Here is a 25,217-nt window from a genome sequence, read left to right as displayed (position 1 = left end):
GAGAAATCAAAAAAGACACAATGAGATGGAAAAATATTCCTTGTTCTTGGATAGGAAGAATAAATATAATCAAAATGGCCATATTACCTAAAGCAATTTATAAATTTAATGCAATTCCCATCAAAATTCCTATGACATTTTTTTTAAAAATGGAACAAAAAACCATCAGATTTATATGGAACTATAAAAAACCCCAAATAGCCAAAGCAATCCTAAGGAAAAAGAATGAAGCTGGGGGCATTACAATACCTGACTTCAAACTATATTATAGGGCCACGACAATCAAAACAGCATGGTATTGGCAGAAAAATAGACACTCAGACCAATGGAACAGAATAGAAAGCCCAGAAATAAAACCACATATATATGGTCAAATAATTTTTGATAAAGGAGCCAACAACACACAATGGAGAAAAGAAAGCCTCTTCAACAAAAAGTGCTGAGAAACTGGAAAGCCACATGCAAAAGAATGAAACTCGACTACAGCTTATCCCCGTGTACTAAAATTAATTCAAAATGGATCAAAGACCTAAATATAAGACCTGAAACAATAAAGTACATAGAAGAAGACATAGGTACTAAACTCATGGACCTGGGTTTTAAAGAACATTTTATGAATTTGACTCCAAAGGCAAGAGAAGTGAAGGCAAAGATAAATGAATGGGACTACATCAGACTAAAAAGTTTTTCCTTAGCAAGAGAAACTGACAACAAAATAAACAGACAGCCAACGAAATTGGAAATGTTATTTGCAAACAACAGCTCAGATAAGGGCCTAATATCCAAAATATACAAAGAACTCATAAAACTCAACAACAAACAAACAAACAATCCAATAAAAAAATGGGAAGAGGACATGAACAGAACACTTCTCCCAGGAAGAAATACAAATGGCCAACAGATATATGAAAAGATGCTCATCTTCATTAGTTATTAGAGAAATGCAAATCAAAACTACAATGAGATACCACCTCACACCTGTTAGATTAGCTATTATCAACAAGACAGGTAATAGCAAGTATTGGAGAGGCTGTGGAGAAAAACGAACTCTCATTCACTGTTCGTGAGACTGTAAAGTAGTACAACCATTATGGAAGAAAGTATGGTGGTTCCTCAAAAAACTGAAAATAGAACTACCTTATGACCCAGCAATCCCTCTACTGGGTATATACCACAAAACCTCAGAAATATTGATACATAAAGATACATGCAGCCCCATGTTCATTGCAGCATTGTTCACAGTGGCCAGGACATGGAAACAACCAAAAAGCCCATCAATAGATGACTGGATAAAGAAGATGTGGCACATATACACTATGGAATACTACTCAGCCATAAGAAATGATGACATCGGATCATTTACAACAAAATGGTGGGATCTTGATAACATTATACGGAGTGAAATAAGTAAATCAGAAAAAAACAAGAACTACATGATTCCATACATTGGTGGGACATAAAAACGAGACTAAGAGACATGGACAAGAGTGTGGTGGTTACCAGGGATGGGGGGAGGGAGGACATGGGAGGAAAGGAGGGAGAGAGGAAGGGGGAGGGGGAGGGGCACAAAGAAAACTAGATAGAGGGTGACGGAGGACAATGTGACTCTGGGCAATGGGTATGCAACATAATTGAATGACAAGATAACCTGGACATGTTTTCTTTGAATATATGTACCCTGATTTATTGTCACCCCATTAACATTAATAAAAATTTATTTAAAAATATAATAAGTAGGTCAAATTGGTCATAATGAACATTTGGTGATTACAATAAATACTTTTATATAATCATCATCATAGTAATAATAAAATAAGAACTCCAATTTAAAAAAAAATAAAATAAAAAAATAAAACTCTGAAAAAAAAACCACAAAGGGATATATCTGGCTAATTCACAAGTATTGATCATGATTATGAAGATCAATTTTTCCAGGATGGCACCAACAAGTGACCTCCTGTGTTGGGATGAGACCCACAGCTCAGGTGTGAGACCCGGCCTGCAGGAGCGGCCAGCAGGACCCTGTGGGGAGACCCTGAGGGGTGAGTGAGGAGTGGAACCATCAGGTGGGAATGGCAGAGGGGAGTTGGTGTCACCCCCTCAGTTGGAAACACACTAATGGGCGTGTTTGAGACATTTGTCCCTTGTCCTATTGCAAAAATCGCTTTAGACCAAAGGCTGAGAAGCGAGCCCTGAGTCTTTCCATCTGAGCACGTGGATCACCACAGCGCCTCACACATCATGTCTATGAACAGCGTCTCCAACCTTTCGTGAGTGAATCAGTTTCACTGTGTCCTCAGTATCACTGGGTTGAAAACAAACACATTTGTCTGGGATATGATGTGAAATAATAGCAATCAACATGCTTTCTTTCCGATGATCTTGAATAAAATTAAAAGAGATCTTTTCCAATACTGACCGTTGTACAAACTCAGTGGCCTTGACCATGTTAGAAAAAGAATTCTGATCTGTCACAAGGACTCTCACCAGTAACTGGATTACCAGTGTCTCGCTGACACATGATCCTGTGTTGTCAGTCAGGGAGGAAGCAAAGGGATTGTGCCCTCCTCTGTGCACACAGTTCTGTGTCATTGGGAAACACAGATGCTAGAACTGGGACGATCTGAATTCTCTTTAGAACAGACTCAGGGAAAATGGAGCACCTGGATTAAGAAGACTGGGTTGTGACAGGAAAGACTAAGGAGGCCTGGGACAAGGGAGAGGGAAGACATGAGGACTAGACAGGGACAGGGTGGAAGGGGCTGAATCATCAGACTCTGACATCCGTCTCCTGGATTGGAATTTGATTTCTCGTCACTGTCTGGTTGTCTTTGTGAAAATCATTAACCTCACATGATGACTCCACACTTCTCAGAGAGAAAGAGAGGCTGGGTCATTATAGAGCCATGTGAAGGAGTACAGGTGAAACAGTAGGCAGAGCTGTAGCACATTAAGGGTTACACATACAGGATGAGGTTCGTCCTGGGGACATCCCGGGGCACTGTGGTTCCTGTGTGAAGACACCAATAGGACCATGTTTTCTGGGCTGTGCTCAATTCAAAGGATGTGATTGAGGCTCCTTTGAAGACACTTGAATTGGGCAAAATCAACTCTGCATTCTGAAACCCCCACCTGGACCCTCTTCTGACATCAGGAAACTTGAGCATGTAGCTGGTAAGTTCAGGGCTCAGACAAGAGCTCAGAGATATTTTAGTGAACTGAGAACAGATTTGCATTCATGCTCCGCCCCCTGGAGCTGCAAGAAGAGAGGATAAGACAGGAGCTTGGGGAGGCCAGTGCCAGCTGGGCAGCCTCAGGGCAGAGCTCCTGGAAACCCCTCCTCACCATGGACTGCCTTCCCTTCTACCTCTTGCCCCTTGTTTTCTCCACAGGTCAGAGCATTCTCCAGAACTCAGGGATTCTGCCCCTCAGTAAGTCCCTGCAGACATCATCCTAAGAGATATGGTAAAGTCTCGGTGCACTGGGCATTATTCTTGTATTTTGTGTTTCCAGGTCTCTGTGCTCTGCCTGTGCTGACCCAGCCCCCATCTGCATCTGCCTCCCCTGGGAGGCTCGGTCAAGCTCACCTGCACCCTGAGCAGTGAGCACAGCGACTACACCATTGCATGGCATATTCATGACCTGGGAAGGCTCCTCACTACGTGATGAACCTCTGCAGTGTTGGAAGCCAAAGCCAGAAGAATGGGATCTCCGATCGCTTCTCAGGTTCCAGCTCTGGGTGGGGCTCACCACTACTGAACAATCTCCAACCTCCAGTCTGAGGATGAGGCTATTACTGCCAGACATCAGACAGCAGTGGTAATACTCACAGTGACACAGGCAGATGGAGAAGTGAGACAAAAACCTCTTTCTGTGTCACACTCTCCTCACCCCCAGGAGCCTTGACCATTTTTGGTCCAAGTCCTATTTCTGAGGTCCGCAAGCTGCCCCCCCTCTCACCCTCAGGCAGCCCTGTGCAGGGAGAGACAAGAGTGGGTTGAGGGCGGGCAGCACCAAGCTGTCCTGCTGTGTCTATGCCGCGGTGTGATTTCTGGGAAGAGGACCTGAGTAAACAGACAGACTGATGGAACCCTGTGTCCAGAGCAATAGTCCTTGAATTCTACATAATATTGACGAGTCTGCTTCTTGGGAAGAGGTTCTGGTTAATCCCAGAACCCCCCAGCTCAGCAGAGCTAAAAAATCCCAGGCTCCATGGCAGCCTAGGACCCTGAATGAAGAAAACTAGTGTTGACACACCAGCCAGCATGGCTGGGAGCCCCTGGCTGGTGACACTGTGCCCTCACTGGGAAGGTCCACTGTGGCAGAGACCCGCCTCCCTCAGGTCATTGTCTTCCCCTGAGTGTGAGTCAGGCCCAGTGATGGCCTGATGCCAACATCCCGGGGCCCTGCCTTCTACAGGTCTGATGGCTCCGAATGGAACTGGGTCTGCTGGTCCTTTGAGGAACCCCCTGGAAGTGCCTTGTCTTCTGGTCACTGATGCCCATCACCCAGGGGAGAGTCACCACAGAAAGGCACGATCTCTGTGACACAGGGGACCTGCTTTCCTTCCTATCCAGGATCCTGCGGTCTTTGCCCCACACACACCGCTGCCTGCATCCCTCCCACCCATCAGATTTGAGGGCCGTGATTATTCTGTCTTACCCATCCCCAGACATATGCAGCCCCTGGAGAGGTGGCCATATAGCATGCTGGAGCAGCAGTGACATTGGGGGTTATAATCGTGTCTCCTGATACCAACAGCACCTGCCCACAGGCTACCATGGCTGAGGTATAAGGTCAAGAATCAAACCTCACAGACATCAGGAACAGCACAGCCTCTCTGTGCCTTGTGTAGCTATGAGGTTTGTAATTACTATAAAACATGGGGAGGAGGTTCTCTGCCATAATTCATTACTGATGAGAAGTGTAATAAACCATCCTGGGCTGACCACTCTCCTCCTGCCTCCTGGTGTGTGGTCAGGCACTGTGACATGGGAGCCCTTCTGGACTGGAGAAATGTGGTCACCTCCTCCCTCCTACCACTTGGCAAAATGTGGCTTTCTGAACATCAGTCATGAGCACATTTGGGAACAAACTCTGTCTCTGCCTGTGGTCTGTGTGCTCAGACCCCCAGGTGACAGCCCGGAGAGGCAGGTATAAATGGGTCCTGATTCGCAGAGTCCAAGTGTGAACACCGCAGGTGTCACCTTGAGAACCTGCCTCTACCTCTGTTTCCACCATGCCTGGGACAGGACTTCTCTGTCCAGTTTTTCAGGTCTGTCCTCCCTTCCCATTACCAGGGAAAGTAATGGGGGACAGGTGACGTTTTCCTCACTGCCCTGTGACCTGAGGGGGCAGTTCTAGGGGACGGGGCTCCTGTGGCTGCAGGTCAGGATACATCTGCAAATAGCCGCCTTGGAGCCCAGATAGAGCTGTGGTCCAGCATCGAAGATGCCCCCAGATGCTCAGGAATCCCTTCTCCACTGGTGGTTGCTCTTAGCTCTATCCCCTCATCCTCTGTAGGGAACAAATCCCACCGGGCTAACCCCACATTACCCTAAGGTCCTGTATAAAATTCCATTCTCAGGGAGACCATCCCTGACATGAAGACTGAGTGAGGTGCTTTCCTGAGTAATCTCATGAGACCCGTATTTCTTCTGTGAATCTTCCAGCACATGTCCTGTCTCATTTATAACTTTGACTCAGTTAGACTCAGTCTGTTGGGGGAGATTGTGCACAGGGTCCAGCAAAGTGATGACTTTGAACGTGTACACCAGCTGGGGCACGGATGAAAACCAATCAATGAGTTCACAACCTAATGGAAAAACTAATTGCAATGGCAAATTGATGCCTCTCTCTCTCTCTCTCTCTCTCTCTCTCTCTCTCCCTCAAATCAATGGGAAAATTTTTTTCTTAAAAAGAATATGAATAAGAATGAATAATATGAATAGAAAAAGAAAGATATAACATTCATACATATTTAATAAGTAACAGCACCATTCATAGCACTTTATATTTTTTAAACTCCTTAATCGCAAATACTCTATGAGACAAGCATGCTCATCATCCCTCAATTCACAGGTGGGGAAGCTGAGGCACAGGAGGCCGAGCACCTTCTGAGGTCAGAACTAGAAAGTGGCCCACCCAGTAGCAAACAGAGGTGTCTCACCCCAGAATTCCTGGTCTTCACCTCCATCCTGTGGCCTCCAATTGTGCTATCAAAACTAAGGACCAAGGCCCTGGCTGAATGGCTCAGTGGTAGAGCATGGGCCTGGTGTGTGGAAGTCCCAGGTTCAATTTTCAGGCCAGGGCACACAGGAGAGACCATCTGCTTCTCCACCTCACCCACTCTCTTTCTCTTTCTCTCTCCCTCTTCTGCATCTATGAATCAAAAGATTTGAGCACGTTGGCTCCAGGCACTGAGGATGGTTCTATGGCCTCCCATCAGGTGCTAAAATAGCTCGGTTGCTGAGCAATGGAGCAGTGGCTCCAGATGGGTAGAGCATCACCCTGTAGGGAGCTTTGATGTGTCTTGTAAGTGGATCCTGGTGGTAGTCAGTCTGCCTGATTCCCTGCCTCACACTCAATAAAAAAAATAACCGAGGCTTGTTTTCCTTCTGAGCCAGAAACCACTCTGTATTTACAAAAGCAAGTAAATGGCATATATTTCGAGTTTGCACTGCAGCCCTGTTTAACAGAAATAAAATTTGAACCACATCTGTAATTTAAATGTTCCTTCAGCCACATTTAAAATATAAGATGAAATTGGTGGAATTAGTTTTCATAATATATTTTCTTTAAACTGATTAGTGGAGAATGGTATTTCAATATAAATTAAATATCAATATATTGATCTATTTGACATTATTTTATAATAAATCTTAAAAATCTGGTGGGTATTTCAGAACTACAGCACAGCTTACAGGGATGACCCATATTTCATTCTCAATAGCCTCATGTGGCTTGTCGACTCTATATTGGGCAGAGCAGGTCAGATGGATGAGATATCCTCATGAGTGAAGATGGGGGTAGATGTCCTTGCCCCTGCTATACATAATTATAGCCATCAGGGGGCGATAGGGTCCAGTGACTCAGAAGTCTCTAGGGAGGAATAGCTGTTCCATTTTCCAGAGGGAGAGAGAGAGAGACAGAGAGAAGGGTGAGGGTGAGGGTGAGGTGTGGAGAAGCAGATGATTGCTTCTTCTGTGTGCCCTGACCGGGAATTCAACTCAGCACTTCCACATGCCAGGCTGACTGTCTGCCACTGAGGCAACTGGCCAGGCCCACATAACATTTTAAAGGACAAGCCAGGACCCTGTTCAATGAGACAGCAACAGGCCTGAGGAAGGTGGAACTTGGAAACAAAAGTATTCAACTCCCCTCTCACTGGAGTCTCAGCCCTGCGGGTGATCCATCTCAAATGCATTTTAAGAGGAAACAGGTTAGAGGAAAGGTTGATTTTTCGGCCTAGTTTTTCTGGAATCTGAAATACCATTGCCTTTCACACATACTCAAACCATTAAGTCAGCATAGAGCAACTGTATTCACCAACTAATCTGATTGCTGGGCACTGACCAGAGCAGGGTCATGTGGAGTTTGAGGGTTGGACCCCAGAATGTTGGGCTAGACCCAGTGACTGATTCTGAGGTGAAACTCTGGGAGATGCCCGTGGTCTGCATGACTCCCAAGGGGGTGGGAGGGCAGGAGGGGGCTGGTCTCTGGGGAGGGAGTGACAGGGTGAAGAACGAGCAGGAAGAGAGATGGACTCACGCTCGGACTTGCAGTGACGTCTGCCATCCAGGGCAGCTGGGGACGCAGCGTCACAGGGCCATCTCCATCTTCCTTTCTCCAGTAAAGTGTTCTCTGCAGGGTTACAGTAACTTTGTCCCAAACAAGGCTCCCGCAGGTCCCTCCAGTGGGTCCTCCACCACTCTCAGTGCAGGAGAAGGCGTCAGGAGGACTGTGGGCAATTCACTCCCAACCCTAGTGAGAACCAGACCTCATCCATGTGCACCGGGGCCTGTGGTGCTAATAACAGGGAAGGAAGTCAGTGTGGCCTCTATAGACAGATAGGGGGACAACGTGTATTAGGGATGGCAGTGAGTGGACAGGGAGCAGACACAGATCATCCCCTGCTGTGATAGATGATGACCAGCTGCCACAGCACATCGCAGGTCACAGAGAACAAGGGTCCAAATAGGGACTTCTATTATGGTCACGATTACAAAAGGTTCAGTGTCCAGTGAGACCACAGTCAGCTGTCATGTGAAAGTGACAAATGAGTCCATCTCTCATCCTGCTCGTTCTGCACCCTGTCATTCCTCCCCCAGAGACCAGCCCCCTCCTGCCCTCCCACCCCCTTGGGAGTCACGCAGACCACGGGCATCTCCCAGAGTTTCACCTCAGAATCAGTCACTGGGTCTAGCCCGGCATTCTGGGGTCCAGCCCTCAAACTCCACACGACCCTGCTCAGATCAGTGCCCAGCAATCAGGTTAGTTGGAAGAAAAAAAGTGTCCCTTTCATTGTCTGTTCCTTCCCTGTGACTCCTGCTTCAGAGATGCCAGGTGATTCTGAGATCAGAAAGTGAAAGTTTACTGCAAACATATTTGTATGATATCATTTATACCCTAATATACTTATTTAAAACATCAACAACAAAAAGATAGCCTGGCCTGTGGTGGTGCAGTAGGTAGGGCATTGACCTGGAGCACTAGGTCGCTGGTTCGAAACCACAGACTTACATGGACGGGGCACATACGAGAAGTAAGTCTGAGTTCATGCTTCCTGCACTTCCGCAATGCCTTTCTATCTCTCTGTCCTCTGTCTTAAATCAATAAATAAAATTTAAAGGAAAAAAAAGATAAAGAAATGCCTCTGAGGCTGGTGGCCTTGGCAGTCTTCAAATGGGGAGTCATTACTGCCATTGTCTCATTTGGACTTGATGAGCTATTGAGAAACTCAGGAAACCACTGAAAAAGGTCACAGAACCTGCCCATGACACAGATGGAGCTAATGTGGCTGAGAGTGTGACAGGAGGCTGGGCCAGCGTGAGCCTGTGCTGGGGACCGTCCTTTCCCTCTGCACCCGCCATCCTCCCTGCCTCTGTGTCTCCACACACAGCTGTCTCTGGAGAAGTCTCCCTCCCAGGGAGGGAATCTAGAAACCTCTGATGCTAACTGGTACCAGCAGAAGCCCGGCCAGGCCCTGGTGTTCATCATCTATGGTAGCAGCAACCGGCCCTCAGGGATCCTGGACCCATTCTCTGACTCTGACTCAGGGGACACCATCAGCAGGGCCCAGGCCAAGGACGAAGCTGACTATTACTGTCAGTTTGGGCATAGCGGTCAGTTCACAGTGACACAGACAGATGGGGAAATAAGATACAAACTCTCACCACCATCTGCATCACCCTGTCCTCCAGTCCCGGGAGGATGGTAGACAAAGCCACAAGCAGGTCTGCCCAAGGTCCCCAGATCTGAGATACCAGCCAGGCTGCCCTCTCAGCCCAGCCCTCCAGGAAGATTGTGCAGAGGGCATATCAGCAGACGATACAAAAACTATGATTATGACTACATTTCATTTGTTACTGCATGTAGAGGAATGATTGAACATGTTAGGTGCACATATGGAAGAACTTTTAACAGCAAACTGAACTTTTGGAGATGAATAATACATGGTCTGAGGTTTAAAAATACACTGATGACATTAAGAGTATATCAGTATCTACAAAAGAAGAGACTTGTGAACTTGATGGCTGTTAATTGAAACTATTGAAAATAAAACACAGGGAAGAAAAACTGAAAGAAATTTAAGAGAGCCTCAGTGAGATGTAGGATAACTGTGCACAACCTGAAACTGGGAGTCCCTGGGAGATGGAGTAGAGGAAGGGGTGGTGAATAGAAAATGTTTGGAGAAATGATAGCCACAAATGTTCTATATTTGCTGAAAATAAAACTGATATGTCCAAGAGCTCAGCTAATCTTGGGCACAGGAAACATGCGAACACGGCTCCGGTGCACATCATAATAGAATGGCTGCAAGCTGGTGATGAAAGACCCTCTCACCAGCCAGACAGAGGAGACACACACATACACAGGGACAAGCATCACAGTAAGAGCAGATTTTTATCCTAAAGCAATGCAGACACATACAGGTGACGAGTCATTTTTTATATACTAAAAGAAATTGTGAACCTTGCATTCTTCACCAGTGAAAATATATTTTAGAAATGAAGGCTAAAGAAAACTTTTTCTGAGATGTGCAAACTTACAGACTTGATCACCAGCAGGTCCTCGTCCAAGAAATAATGAAGGACACCCCTCAGAAAGAATAAAATGATGACACATAGAGGGTGAATCTGCACAGAGAAATGCAAAACCTCAGCTACACTAACTACGGGGTAAACACAGAGACCTTTCGATTTGTTAGCGACTGAAGAACAGAGTCCAGTGTTCAAAGCAAAAGTAGTATGTTGTGATTTTAATTGAATGTAAAATGAAAATAGGTGACAGAGACAGCTCAGAAGCTGGAGGGAGAGAAGAGCATGTTACGATGTCCTTGTATGCTATGTAAAATGCCATAAATTCACTAGGACACAGACTTTGATAAGTTAGGGAGTGAGTACAGTAAATCTTAAAGAAAACCACATGAGGAGTAGTACATTTGCATAAACATGAAACAGTCACAATCTCAAAGGACTGAAAGGGAATAAGAGAAGCCTGGGGAGCACAGAGGTGCTGTGAGGTCTCAGGAAGCTGAGCCCTGGGGCGTCTCCACCATGGCCTGGACCCCTCTCAAGCTTCTTCTCCTCGTGCTCTGCCCAGGTGAGGGCCTCCAGGGGCTGCCTGTCTTCAAGGCACAACAAGACACTTGAGCTGGGAACCAGTCCTTAGTTCTAGAGAACCCTCTCTTCTCACCTCTTGCAGACTCCGCAAATTCCAAACCACTGACACAGCCACCCTTGGTGTCGGTGGCCTTAGGACAGACCAGCACCATCACCTGCTCTGGAGATATTATTGAAGAAGCATATCCTGTGTACTGGTACCAGCAGAAGGCTGGACAGGCCCCTGTGCTGGTCATCTATAATGATGACCTGAGGGCCTCATGGATCCCGGACCAATTCTCAGGCTGTAACTCAGAGACCATGGCCACCCTGACCATCAGCAGGGCCCAGCCCGAGGACGAGGCCAACTATGACTGTCAGGTGTGGGTCAGTAGTGATGATGCTCACAGTGACACAGGCAGATGGGAAAGTGAGACAGAAACCTGCTTCTGTGTCACATTCTCTCCACCCTCAGGAGGACTGTGGACACAGCCATGAGCAGCTTGGGCTCAGTCCCATTTCTGAGGTCCCTAAGAGCTTTTCCTCCCAGCCTCAGGCCACCCTGTAAAGGATGGGACAAATGAGGGATCAGGTGGGCAGCACCAGGCTGTCCTGCTGTGTCTATGCCACAGTGGGATTTCTGGGATGAGGACCTGAGTAAACAGACAGATTGATGGCACCTTGTGTCCGGAGTAACAGTCCTTGAATTCTGCATGATGGTAACAGGGCCACTCCTTGACAAAACATTCAGGATTAATGCCCAGAACCTCCCAGCCCAGCTGAGTTCCTAAAGTCCCAGGTTCCAGGGCAGTCTGGGACCCTGAATGGAGCAAACTAGTGTTGACACACCTACCAGCACGGCTGGGAGCCTCTGGCTGGTGACAACTGTGCCCTTTCTGGCCAGGTCCACTGTGGCAGAGACCCACCTCCCTCAGGTCATTGACTTCCCCTGAGTGTGAGTCAGGCCAATAACGGCCTGATGCCCACATCCCATGGCCTTGCCTTCTACAGGTCTGACAGCTCCCAGGGGAGTCGGGTCTGCTGGTCCGCTGAGGACCCCCCTGCAAGTGCCTTCTCTCCTGCTCACTGCTGCTCACAGCCAGGGGAGAGTCACCACAGGAAGGCACCTTCTGTGTAGCACAGGGGCCCTGCTATTCCTCCTACCTAGTCTCCTAATGATCGTGACCACACATCCAACCCTGCCCACATCTCTTCCTCCCATCAGGACTTGTGCCCTGACTGTCCTGACTCACCCACACACCAGATGTACGGGGCCCCGGAGAAGTGGTGACAATATTATGTGCTGGAGCAGCAACGTCATTGGGATTTATAATTGTGTCTCCTGATACCAACAGCGCCTGCCCACAGGCTGATGTGGCTGAGGTGGAAGGTCAAGAATCTAACCCCACAGACCACAGGTAGCAACCTGGCCTCTCTGGGCCACCCTCTGTGCTCAGCACTCCCTTACACGGGTTATTATTGAGTTTCCCAGGCAGGGTAGGGCGGGGCATTTTAGTCAATGAGTTTAGTAAAGAGAAGTTTCAACTTAACATCCGGGACTGAGCAATCTCCCCTTGACTCCTCAAGTGTGGTCAGGTATCAGGACGTGGGACACCTTCTAGATTCAAGGCTGAAAAAGTGAGGTCTCCTCCTTCTTCTCACCACTTCATAAAGTGTGTACTTCTGACATGAACTCATGAGGCCAGTTCTGAGCAGTCTTTGTACCTGCCTGTGGTCTGTGTGCTCAGACACACCTTGACTGCTCAGGAGGGGTGGGTATAAATGAGTCCCGATGGCACAGAGTCCCGGTTTGTACCGAGCAGGTCACCCAGGCTTGTCTTCATGTTTACTTCTAGAGGAGCTCACTCCAAACCCTACTGCATGCAATTCGCCATCTCCTACTTCCTTCCAGGAAGCTGCAAATATTCATCAGTGCTGATCACCACATTGTGTGAGCAAACCTCCTGAGGCCAAGAAAAGGTCCACGCAGAGAGACTAGAGACCGCTTGGAGAATTTAACACCCAATCAGAAGTCCTGCTTGTCCCTCAGTCAGAGAGGAAAAGTTCCTAATTGGGACATCAGGGTGACCAGTCAGAGAGCTTTGTCTCAGTGGAGGGGTAATTAGCGGCAGACTACACACTGCTCTGGTCCCATCTAAGACATACAAGATCCAGTTGAGAAAGGGTCAAACTATTTCCATTACCTTCGTTGAATCGAGACTCATCTAGAATATCAGAGATAAAATATAGAAAGAAATTCAAGTATTGTACACAAGGAAATGTTCACCATCACAGTTTCCTGGTTGGGAGCAGGAAGATATGAGTCATAATAGCCAAAAAACTCAGTCTATTGCGCTGCCCATGAAACCTCACCGACAACGGAATTTGTAGACAAGGCTGCAGAAAGAACTTACTCTGCACTCGTTCAGGAAGGTGGGGGTGATTGAGCGTGGTAACTGCAGACGAGGAGGACAAAAGCTACACCCCAGTCACTGCGTAGAAATCAAACCAACAGTGTCTGAGATAAAGTTACACTTGATGAACTGACAGCATATTAATCCCTGAAACAGAAAACAGTGAACTGACATCGAAGAGAAACTGTAGACAAGAGATGAAGCCACAGACAAGACACTGAACAATTTAACAAAGCTTCAGTGAGCTGTAGGACGACTCTAAGGACCTAATCTGCATGTAGTTTCAGTCAGTGAAGCAGAAAAGAATTAGGGAAGGAAGAAAAATATTTGAAAAAATACTGGCCAAAAATGTTCTATTTTTAATGAAACCTAGGATCCAACAGTTCCAAGATATTCAACAAAACCCAAGCACACAAAAACACAAACACATAAAGTACTAGAAACATCAGCACAAACAATCAAATTTTTTAAAACCAATGTTGAAGAAACAATTACAAAAACATCAGAGAGATGAAACATGTTTAACAAAAAGAAAGAACCAGGGGAGTCAAATCAGAGCTCTCCTTGGAAACACCACAAATAAGGAGAGAGTGGAACATGTCTTTACAGACTAAAAGCAAAAACCAAACCCTGTCCCCTCTCAAGTCTTTACCCAGTGGAAATATCTTTAGAAGAAAAAAAAAACACCTAAGTAAAACACTGTCAGACATACAACAACTTGGAGAATTGATCACCTGCAGACCCTCACTATGAGAACAAAAACAAAGTCAGCCAGAGACAGAGAAAAATGGGAATCGACTCAAAGAAATATCAGTCAAATATCATAACTTCATAAATAAATAGAGCAATAGTTTATTTTAAATTTTACAAAAGATATCAATTTTAGGTCTAAAACTTAATAACAATGTAGGTTGAGGTTGATAGTGTATGTCAAAGCAAAGATATGACACATCATCTCTCCAAAACTAGTTCAGGTCCAATGTGACATTCACTCACAAGTTCATAATTAAGGAGCAGAGTGATGTGTTGTCAGAATTCCCTAAATCACAAGAGACGAACCTGTGTGAATTCCTGAGCAAACGAAAGAGGAGCAGCAGCTCCCGCATATGACAGTCCTCATGGTCATCTGCTGCCTCAGCTCATTGACAGAGGGCGGTGGTCACAATGCAACGACTCCACCTTCCCCTGGACCTCCCGTCAGCTCTTCTGACTCTGGGTCCCAGTGTGTGTTCAGTGTGAAGTCAAATCCTGGTACCACATTCCTTCACATTATAGATTTACATCACATGGGGACGACTGCTGTTGTCCATAAAAACCTCAGCTGCTCACTGTCTTTCATCCTCAGACAAGCCAGACCCTCCCCACAGGGCACTGCTTCTGCTGTTCCCAAACCTGTTTCCTGTGCCACCTCCATCCTTGCCTCCTGATGGCAGCTCCAGGGTAACATCCAGAGAATCCCCTCCAGCCCTCCCCACACAGTACCTGTCATTTTTTATTAAATCTCTGCCCATCACCAACATCTGTACAATTTTTACTGAATAACTATTTTCATTAATTGATGGGTTGATTTTTGCTCATTAATTCCATCATTTGTCAGGATTTTTAATGCAAAATACACACATGGCCATCAGAGGCATGAATAGATAGGAGTCCTTTTCGCCTACTACATTAAAACTGGAATCTGAAGGTCTTTTTCTAATTACTCAGCAATTCCAAGAACATCAACCTTGTCTCACTTCCTGTCCTACAATCCCCACTATGGAGGCTTTACTTTCATTCATGTCACAGACAGACCTCGGGATGGCTGCTGCGGCTCCAGCTATCACAGCCAGGCTAAAGAGCAAAGGCACTGCATAAATATAGTCTGTTTTTTACCTTCACCACAGTGATAGTTCCTCAGAAAGAAGCCCAAGTGACTGACACACCATGGACCAATGCTGGGAAACAAGGTCAATAATAACCAAGAGGGGCCTGTTTATAGCAATTGTCTGGGTGTTAAATCAATACGGAAGACAAGACACAGGGAGAGGTTGGGAGAGACTATCTGAAGTGTCACCAGTACAAGTGTGTCCTCTCTGCTCTGATCTACACGATAGAAACTCTGAGACAAGGATGATGTCTAGCTCACACTGATCTCCCGAGAAGGAATGTCTGCCAGACCAAGTTGGTCTGAACTGATGAACTGATGTTCAAATATTTTTCTTCCTTCCCTAATTCTTTTTTGCTTCATTGACTGAAATTACATGCAGATTAGGTCCTTAGAGTCGTCCTACAGCTCACTGAAGCTTTGATAAATTGTTCAGTGTCTTGTCTGTGGCTTCAACTCTTGTCTACAGTTTCCCTTCTATGTCAGTTCACTGTTTTCTGTTTGTAGGGTGAGAGTTCTCCTGTCTCTGTCTTTGGAGCAGTGTCATCCACTGTCCTATGTTGACCCAGCACCAGCAGCCAGAACCAGTGAATTTTCATCCTTGAGTCCTGTGTCCCCAACGCAAAGGCCAAGAATATGCCACCCCAAGATATATACACAGATGCTTCAGGTGGGCCCACCTACCTTCTCCAAAGAACCTGTTCATATTTTCATGGGTCATCTGAAACTCTGGTTCCTGGTCATGAGACAGGCATGGTCATGTACAGAACAGTAGTTCTTCCCCGGGAACCAGCAGTTCCTGCATCAGGGAGTTAACCACCAGAACAGTATTTTTAGAATCAACTCCTGGACAGCACACAGCTTCACTTCCAACAGCCTGCATGGAGTGGCCACCAGGGAGCAGTAGAGACCGTATGACAAAGTCCCCTGGAGAGCAGGATGGTCTGGGCAGGAGGAATCCTGACAGGCAGGGGGATTATTAGCCCCAGTTCACACCTGTAGGAAAAATGTAGGGTTTCAACAGTATCGCCTTTGACACTGACATGACATTCTGACTCTTTCAGGTGTGGTTCTTGCAGAACTTGCCTACTTTCCTGCATCGTTCTAGATACTTCATTACTCTCCACACACACCGCTTTCGTGGTAAAGCTCTGAAACCCTCAAACATTTTTCAAGCATTACATCTGTCCCTGGTACTAGTGCACACAGGGGACACTGGCGCACAGCATCTGTGATCTTCCCAAGGAGCTCTCACCAAGAACAAGAACTTATATCAATGCAATGATTCCTAAATCTCCATGAGCCATTAGCATGGGGGAAATTTATTAAGGTCTGATGTTCACAGACTGTGACTGCGGTGGACACTCACTGACCTCAGGCTCAGATGTTCACCTCTGCAGTTACCATTCTGTAATGAGTTCAGAACATACAGAAAGACGTCACCTCTGAGCTCTGCTGTGGCCAAACCAGCTTCGGGGGGACCCTAAAATTATCTGTGATGGAAACATCAGCCCTACACTATGGTACCAGAGAATGAACTAGAAAGTGTTGGGGAAAGGGTGGGGTGTCTGCAGGACTCACCCGCCCCTCCCAGCATGGCAGGACCTGAGCCTGCACAGAAACCACGGAGCTCCTCAGGCAGCCCCTGAGCCCTGGCTGATTTGCATACCAGCAGCTCTCTCCAGCAAGGGGATAAGAGAGGCCTGGGAGGAACCTGCCCAGCCTGGGCCTCAGGGAGCAGACTCGGAGCACCTCCACCATGGCCTGGACCCCTCTCCTCCTCGGCCTCCTCACTTTCTGCACAGGTGCAGTAACCCACCCCCTGGCCAGAGATCTGACAAGCTCTGACCTGACTCTGAGCTCAACACAGAGCTAACTATGGGGCGGGATGCTCATGACCCTGCTGCGGGATGACAGGCTATAGGGCTGACCCACACTGTGCTCACGGGCTCTGTGGGAACGAGACGGCTGAACCTGCCAGTACAAATGGTCAGAGGGGAGGTCCTCACTCGTTCAGCCAGACCCAGCACTGTGGGGCTGAGACTGAGGGACAGAGAATCCTTGTAGCCTGCTCCAGGGTGGGCTGGTGTCTCCTGAGAAGGGAACCTGTCCTCTAAAGCCCACCTGTCCTGTCTCTCTTGCAGGCTCTGTGGCCTCCTATGAGCTGACTCAGCCGACCTCAGTGTCGGTGAACCCAGGACAGACAGCCACGATCACCTGTGGGGGAAACAAAATTGGAAGTAAAAATGATTACTGGTACCAGCAGAAGCCCAGCCAGGCCCCTGTGCTGGTCATCTATGATGATAGCAACCGGCCCTCAGGGATCCCAGACCGATTCTCAGGCTCCAGCTCGGGGAACACGGCCACCCGGACCATCAGCAGGGCCCAGGCCGAAGACGAGGCCGACTATTACTGTCAGGTGTGACACAGTGGTAATGCTCACAGTGACACAGGCAGACGGGGAAGTGAGACACAAACCTCCTTCTGTGTCACATTGTCCCTACCCCCAGGAGGACTGTGGACTCAGCCATGAACAGGTTGGGCCCAGGTCCCATTTGTGAGGTCCCCAAGAGGCCCTTCCTCCCAGCTTCAGGCAGCCCTGCAGAGGGACGGACAGGAGTGGGTTCAGGGCGGGGAGCGCCAGGCTGTCCTGCTGTGTCTATGCTGCAGTGTGATTTCTACAAAGAGAACCTGAGTAAACAAACAGACTGATGGAATCCTTTTTCCAGAGTAACGGTCCTTGAATTCTACATAATAATCACAAGGCCACTGCTTGGCAAAATGTTCAGGACAAACCCCAGAACTTTCCAGCACAGCTCAGCTCCTAAAGCCCCGGACTGCATGGCAGCCTGGGACCCTGAATGGAGCAAACTAGTGTTGACACACTGGCCAGCACGGCTGGGAACCCTGGCTGGTGAGGCTGTGCCCTCACTGGGAAGGTCCACTGTGGCAGAGACCCGCCTCCCTCAGGTCATTGCCTTCCCCTGAGGGTGAGTCAGGACAGTGATGGCTTGATGCCAAGTTCTCACAGCCCCTCCTTATTCAGAAGGACCTGGCAGTCTCTCCCATTGTCATCGCTTTGTAGTTACCAAGTCTCGTCTCCACGCTTCCCTCCAAAAAGATCACTTGAAACCCCTGAATGACATCCTGGTCACAGTGCTTCCAGGGTCCCAAGGAGAAAATGAGGGTCGGGAAGGAGGAGCTCAGAGAGGAGAGAGCTGCACAGAGATCTCTGCAGATCTACACAGGGTTCCGGAGAATGAGGAGCTCATGTGGGGTAAATGCCTGAGGCTGAGCAGAGAGCCAGCCAAGACAGGAGAGGGACAATTCCGCAGACTCAACACACAGTCACATGTGTTCATGTGTGGGGGTTGGGGGGGCTCCCAATTAAGACACCAGGTTGACGAAGTCAGAAGAGCTTTCCCTCACTGGGGGGGGACATAGCCCCTGACCAAAGTCCACTCTGCTGCCATCTATGAAGGGAGAGTAACAGCAAGTTGGAGAAGGATTGACCTGTGTCAAAGTAATTTACAGCTTCTGAAATGGAAATCAGTCACACAGTGAGAAGGACAAGTAACCGTATCCAACAGAAGGAGTGTCACATAGACTGTCATGCTGTCAGAAATATCCTGCAGAGAATCAGAAAAATAGGAACTCATAAATATAAAAACCCTGTTTTCCAAAAATCACCATAAAAATGGCCCTGAAAGTGCCCAGATTATATATGTATAATTTGTTGATGAGGATACAGAATTTATTACTTCAGTTTCCATATTTCCCCATGTATATGATGCTCCCACGATAAGGTGCACCTTAATTTTGGGGCTCAAAATTTGAAAAGGAAATGTATTTATAAAGTTATTTAACTCAAATTTTATTCATCATAAAATTCATATAACTCCTCATCACTGTCAAAACTCCCATCCATCAGCTTGTCCTCATCTGTGTCTGATGACGAATCACTGTCTTTATATATTTATTACCTCGTTCTCAGTTCCATCTACGGCATTTGAAATGCCACACTTCTTAAATGCAAGTAAAAAACTACAACCACTGCATAAGACGCACTCAGGTTTTAGACACTAAAATTTTATGAAAAGGGTGCATCTTATACATGGGCAATATGGTATAGTTCATTGGTCTATGAGGGTAGAGGAATGGTTTAACATGGTAAGAGTGACACAGTGACAAAATGACTAAATTGAAAATCTAGATATAAAAGCCAAAATATTTGGGATTAGGCCCTGTCCAGTTGGCTCAGCGGTAGAGCGTCGGCCTGGCGTGCGGGGGACCCGGGTTCGATTCCTGGCCAGGGCACACAGGAGAAGCGCCCATTTGCTTCTCCACCCCCACCCCCTCCTTCCTCTCTGTCTCTCTCTTCCCCTCCCGCAACCAAGGCTCCATTGGAGCAATGATGGTCCGGGTGCTGGGGATGGCTCCTTGGCCTCTGCCCCAGGTGCTAGAGTGGCTCTGGTCGCAGCAGAGCGACGCCCCAGAGGGGCAGAGCATCACCCCCTGGTGGGCAGAGCGTCGCCCTTGGTGGTTGTGCCCGGTGGATCCCGGTCAGGCGCATGCGGGAGTCTGTCTGACTGTCTCTCCCCATTTCTAGCTTCAGAAAAATACAAAAAAAAAAAAAAAAAAAAAAAAAAATATATATATATATATATATTTGAGATTAAACTACTCTGGAATCAACTCACATCAGAGGAGATATTAACAAAGGACAGATTACAACACTTGCTGTCATAACAGTACCAACTATTCAAAATGAAACGAAAAATAATGAAGAGTAAAGTGGGAAAGAAATCTCTCACTTTCTTTCCATGTGACTGGAGAGGATGTCTGTTTGCAGAACCCCTTTTCCCACATCATTGCAGGAAACAGCACCTGAATCAAGCTCAGTCTTGAGCACAAGACCGTTCAGCACCAAGACTCAGGTGGCCTAAGGAAGTATTGGGGACACAGCAGGAGGAAGGGAGAGATTCCATGGTGACCTAAACCAGACCATCTGGAACCTCAGTGAGCACCAATTCCCCTGGGCTCTCCTAAGAGGGTGGGCCCGGGAATCAGCATGTCTGACAGCTCCCAGGGGAGTCTAGTCTGCTGGTGCTCCCAGACCACCCTGGAAGTGCCCTCAGTCCTGCTCCCCTGCTCCTACAGCTCAGGCAGAGTCACCTCAGGATGGCACTGTCTGTGTAGCACAGAGGACCTGCTGTCCCTCCCACCCAGGCTTCTAATGATGATGGCCTCGCACTCACCCCATCCACATCTCTCCCTCCCATCAGATACAGGGATAGTCTGTCTCACTTACCTCCCTAGGCACCGGGGGCCCAGGACAGGGGTGACCATATTCTGTTCTGGAGCAGCAGCCACACTGAAGGTTGTAATTGTGTCTCCTGATGCCAACAGTGCCTGCCCACAGGCTACCATGGCTAAGGGGGGGGGGTCAAGAATCTAACCCCACAGATGCCAGGGGGCGATACAGCCCCTCTGGGCTGCCCTCTCTGCTCACCCATAGGCCGGTTGTTATTGAGTTTCCCATACAGGGTGGGAGGGGGCTCTTTTCTACAACATCTTTTTGATGCGGAGTGTAACAAACCATCCTGGCTGACCACTTGCTTCCTGTCCCCTCCTGTGTGGTCAGGTCTCTTGGCATAGAAGCCCTTCTAGTCCAAGGTTAGAGAAGCCAGATTTCCTCCTCCTTCCCACCACCTGGAAAAGTGTGTCTTTCTGATGAACATCAGCTCATGAGAATGCTTGGGAACAAACTCTGTTTCTATCTGTGGTCTGTGTGCTCAGACACCCACGTGACAGCCCCGGAGAGGCAGGTATAAATGGGTCCCGATGCACAGAGTCCAGTTGTGAACAGAGCAGGTTGTCACCCTGAGATTCTTTCTCTACTTCTGTTTTCACCGTGATCAGGAACGGGACTTCTCTGTCCAGTTTTCAGGTCTGTCCTCCCTTCCCATTATCAGGGAAGGTAATGGGGCACAGGTGACGTTGTCCTGACTGCCCTGTGACCTGAGGGGTCAAATCTGAGGAAGGAGTTCCCACGGCTGAAGGTCAGGATTCATCTGTAAACAACCGCCTTGGAGCCCAGTAGACTGTGGTCCAGCATCAGAGATGCCCCAGTTGCTCAGGAATCCCCTTCTCCACCAGTGGTTGCTCTCAGCTCCCTCCCCTCATCCTCTGTAGGGAACCAATCCCACCTGGCTAACCCCACACTGCCCTCTAAAGTTGTATAAAATCCCATCCTCAGAGAGACTATCCATGACATGAAGACTCAGTGAGGTGCTTTCCTGAGTATTCTCATGAGACCCCGTATTTCTTCTTCACAGCTCTCAGCACACGTCATGTCTCATTAATAATATTGACTCAGTTAGGCTCAGCCTGTAGGGGGAGATTGTGCACAGGGTCCAGCAATGTAATGACTTTGAACATTTCCACAAGCGGAACACATATGAGCACCAGTCAATGAGTACACAATCTAGTGGGACAGCTGAGTAGAATGACCTGTTGATGCTTCTTTCTATCTCTTACTCTCACTCTCAAACCAATGGAAATTAAAAAGAAAAAAAAAAGAATATAAAGGCCCTGGCTTGTAGACTAAGTGGTAGAGCATTGGTTCACCATGTGGAAGTCTCTGGTTCGAATCCTGCACAAGCCACATAGGGAAAGTGACCATCTGCTTCTCTACTCTTTCCCTTCTCTCTCTCTGTCTCTCATTCTCTCTGTTCTACTCCCCTCCTGCAGCCATTGCTCGATTGAAGCATGTTATCCCCGGGTACTGAGGATGACTCCATGGCCTCGACTCAGGCGCTAAAGTAGCTTGGTTTCCCAGCAATGGAGCAGTGGACCCAGATTGGTAGAGCATCACTTAGTAGGAGGCTTGCCGGGTAGATCTTTGTCAGGGTACATGTGGGAGTCTGTCTCTGCATCCTCACCTCTCACTTAAAAAAAAAGAGAATATGGATAAGAATTAAGAATATTAATAGAAGGAGGAAGAGTTAACATCCAACCGTGCTTAACGGTATCAGTACCGTTCACAGAGCTTTATATTACTTAAATTGCTTAATCGCAAATACTCTATGAGATAAGCATTCTCACCATTCCCCATTTTACAGACGGGGAAGCTGAGACATGGAGGGATGAGCACCTTGTCTGAGGTCGGAACTAGAAAGTGGCCCACCCAGAAGCAAACAAAGGTATCTGACCCCAGAGTCCCTGGTTTTCACCTCCATCCTGTGGACTCTCATTCTGCTATCAAAACTGAGGCTTGGTTTTCTTCTGAGGTGCCAGAAAGTTCTCTCTCTATTATCAAAAGCAAGTGGCAGATATTGTGAGTTTGGAGTACAGCCCATTTTAACAGGAATAAAATGTGAACCTCATGTGTAATTTCAAATTTTCCTGCTGCCACATTTAATATATAAAAAGAAACTTATGGAATTAGTTTTCATAATATTTTTTGTTTAAAATTAGTGAAAAATATCATTTCATTATAAATTAAATATAAATATATTGAGCCTGACCAGGCTGTAGCACAGTGCATAGGGCGTCTGACTGGGACTGGGAGGACCCAGAATTGAAAGCCCGAGGTTGCCAGCTTGAGTGCAGGCTCACCTGGCTTGAGCAAGGCTCACCAGCTAGCGCCCAAGGTTGCTGGCTTGAGCAAGGAGTTACTTGGTCTGCTGGAGCCCCCAATCAAGGAACATATAAGAAAGCAATCAAATGAGAAACTAAGGTGCCGCAAAAAAGAATTGATTCTTCTATACTCTTGCCCTTTCGATCGATCTGTCCCTCTCTCTGTCTCTGTCTCTGTCGCAAAATTAGATAAATAAATAAATAAATAAATTTATCTATTTGACATTATTTAATAATAAATCTTAAAAATCTGGTTGATATTTCTTAACTACAGCACATCTTACAGGACGACCCATATTTCATTCTCAAGAGCTGCATGTCGCTTGTGGACTCCATATTGGACAGAGCAGCTCAGATGAATGACATGTCCTTGTCGGCAGAGTTGGGGGAAGAGATATCATTGTCCTTGCAGTACATAGTCATAGCCATCAGGGGGCACTAGGGTCTCATGACTCAGAACTCTCTGGGGAGGAATGGCTGCTCCACTTTCCATAGAAAGTAAAAATATTGAGGGGAGATGAGGCAATTTTTATATCATGTGTCTACAACTATGATTTTAAAAATTATTCTGAGCCACTAAACACATTTTTTATTAGGGTAATGAATGATTTCAGATGGAGATAATATCCTGAAACATAATAACAAGACATAAAATTATGTTTTGTGCAGAGATCAAGAGGGAAGGAAGATCATAAGAAATATTTTGTTGAAGTTGGATGGATGGCTATTCTCCAGAAAGAGATATATTTGCCTAATTGACAGGCACAGATCCTGTTTATGAAGGTCAGTTTTCCCGGGATGGCACCAACAAGTGACCTCCCGTGTTGGGATGAGACCCACAGTGCAGTTGTGAGATCCGGCCTGCAGGAGGGGCCAGCAAGGCCCCGTGGGGAGACCCTGAGGGGTGAGTGCGGAGTGAAAGCATCAGGTTGGAAGGGCAGAGAGGAGCTGGTATCACCACCTCAATGGGTGTGTCTGAGACAGGTGTTCCTTGTCTTATTGCAAATATCGCTTTAGACCAAACTCTGAGGAGCGAGTTCCGGGGTCTTTCTGTCTGTGCACGTGAATCACCACATCACCTCACACGTTATGTCTATGAACAGCGTCTCTAGCCTTTTGTGAGTGAATCCATTTCATCGTGTCCTCAGTAGAACTGGGTTGAAAACAAAGACATTGGTCCAGGATATGATGTGACTAGAAAGCCCGGTGGTCATACAAAATGACCGCTGTTCTAGATATTATAAATTGTAATTAAAATGATTTGTGCAAAGGTGTCTACTAATTCAAACTGAATTACCCAGGGCAGGCGGAGAGGACGCCCCTTTGCTTAGTGCCCCACGAGGTTTCCCCCTTCTACTTGCTTAATTGCTTAAAGTAGAGTGCAATGAAGGAAACCACTGGCAGTACATTTCTTAAGAGCCACCACTAGCTCAATAAATAAAGGTGATTTAAATAATAAAATGTTAATTCACATGTCAAAGAACTGTTTTAATCCTTTTTGCGTTTCGGTCAGCATTACTCTGTTGTTTTTTTGCATTTCTCTCCTGCCTTTGCTCAAGGGACTCATTTTGTCGAGACAGGCTTTTTTGTCTTGCATCTGAGGCAAGCCTTATTTCTTTATGCCCATCAGTCTCATTTTGCCGAGAAAGGCGCATTTGCTCTGCGATTGAAGTAAGTCTTGTCTTTCTCTGCTCAGTGGTTTCTTTTTGTCGAGAAAGCTGTTTTTGTGCAACTTTAGCTCCTTTTCTCTCCTCTTCAGTGCTGTATTTTCTAGGAGGCATTCTTAAAAGAAATTACGTTAAGACGTAGTTTTTATGTAAAACAGATGATTGCTAATGCAAACAAATGTTCACCTTCCCCCTGACCTGCACAATTTGCGTTCAACTGTGGCAACTTCACCCCATTGGCTAGTATAGTTATGCAAGCAACCAATAAGCTATCGGCGACAAACAGACACTTAAGCCACATATAATAAAGATACATGCTTTCCTGGACAAGGATCATCTTGCCAATGATCTTTCATAAAATTAAAAGAAATCTTTTCCAATACTGATGGTTGTACAAATTCAGTGGCCTTGAACATGTTAGAAAAAGAATCTTCATCCTTCACAAGGACTCTCACTAGTAACCCGATTCCCAGTGTCCCGCTGACACGTGATCCTGTGTTGTCAGCCAGGGAGGGAGCAGAGGCACTGTCCCCTCCTCTGTGCACAGACAGTTCTGTGTCACTGGGAAACACAAATCCCAGCACCAGGATGATCTGAGTTCTCTAAAGAACAGACTCTGGGTGGACAGAGCACCTGGATGCAAAAGACAGAGTTGTGATAGCAAAAACTCTGGAGGCCTGAGACAGGGGAGGAGGAGGACATGGGGCCTGGAGAGGGACAGGCTGGGAGGGGGCTGAGTCATCAGACTCTGACATCCGTCTCCTGAATTGGAATTTGTCTCCATGTCACTGTCTGGTGGTTGACT

General features: G+C 47.0%; 3 gene segments (V, D, J or C); all 3 read left to right on the top strand.

Annotated features, from left to right (window-relative positions):
* The window catches only part of LOC136325527 (immunoglobulin lambda variable 4-3-like), a 735,727-nt gene that overhangs the window by 322,780 nt on the left and 387,730 nt on the right, over positions 1 to 25,217 (top strand).
* LOC136325528 (Ig lambda-1 chain V regions MOPC 104E/RPC20/J558/S104-like) overlaps positions 1 to 25,217 on the top strand; it is an 896,106-nt gene that overhangs the window by 495,718 nt on the left and 375,171 nt on the right.
* On the top strand, positions 16,843 to 17,538 carry LOC136325529 (immunoglobulin lambda variable 3-21-like). The segment is given in 2 exon segments: positions 16,843 to 16,909; positions 17,249 to 17,538. Coding segments are annotated over 2 exon segments (327 nt in total).

Source organism: Saccopteryx bilineata, chromosome 2, assembly GCF_036850765.1.
Source record: "Saccopteryx bilineata isolate mSacBil1 chromosome 2, mSacBil1_pri_phased_curated, whole genome shotgun sequence".
In the NCBI taxonomy this organism is placed as follows: Eukaryota; Metazoa; Chordata; class Mammalia; order Chiroptera; family Emballonuridae; genus Saccopteryx; species Saccopteryx bilineata.
Note: the sequence above shows the minus strand (reverse complement) of the source record. Positions and strands in the feature narration are given on the sequence as shown.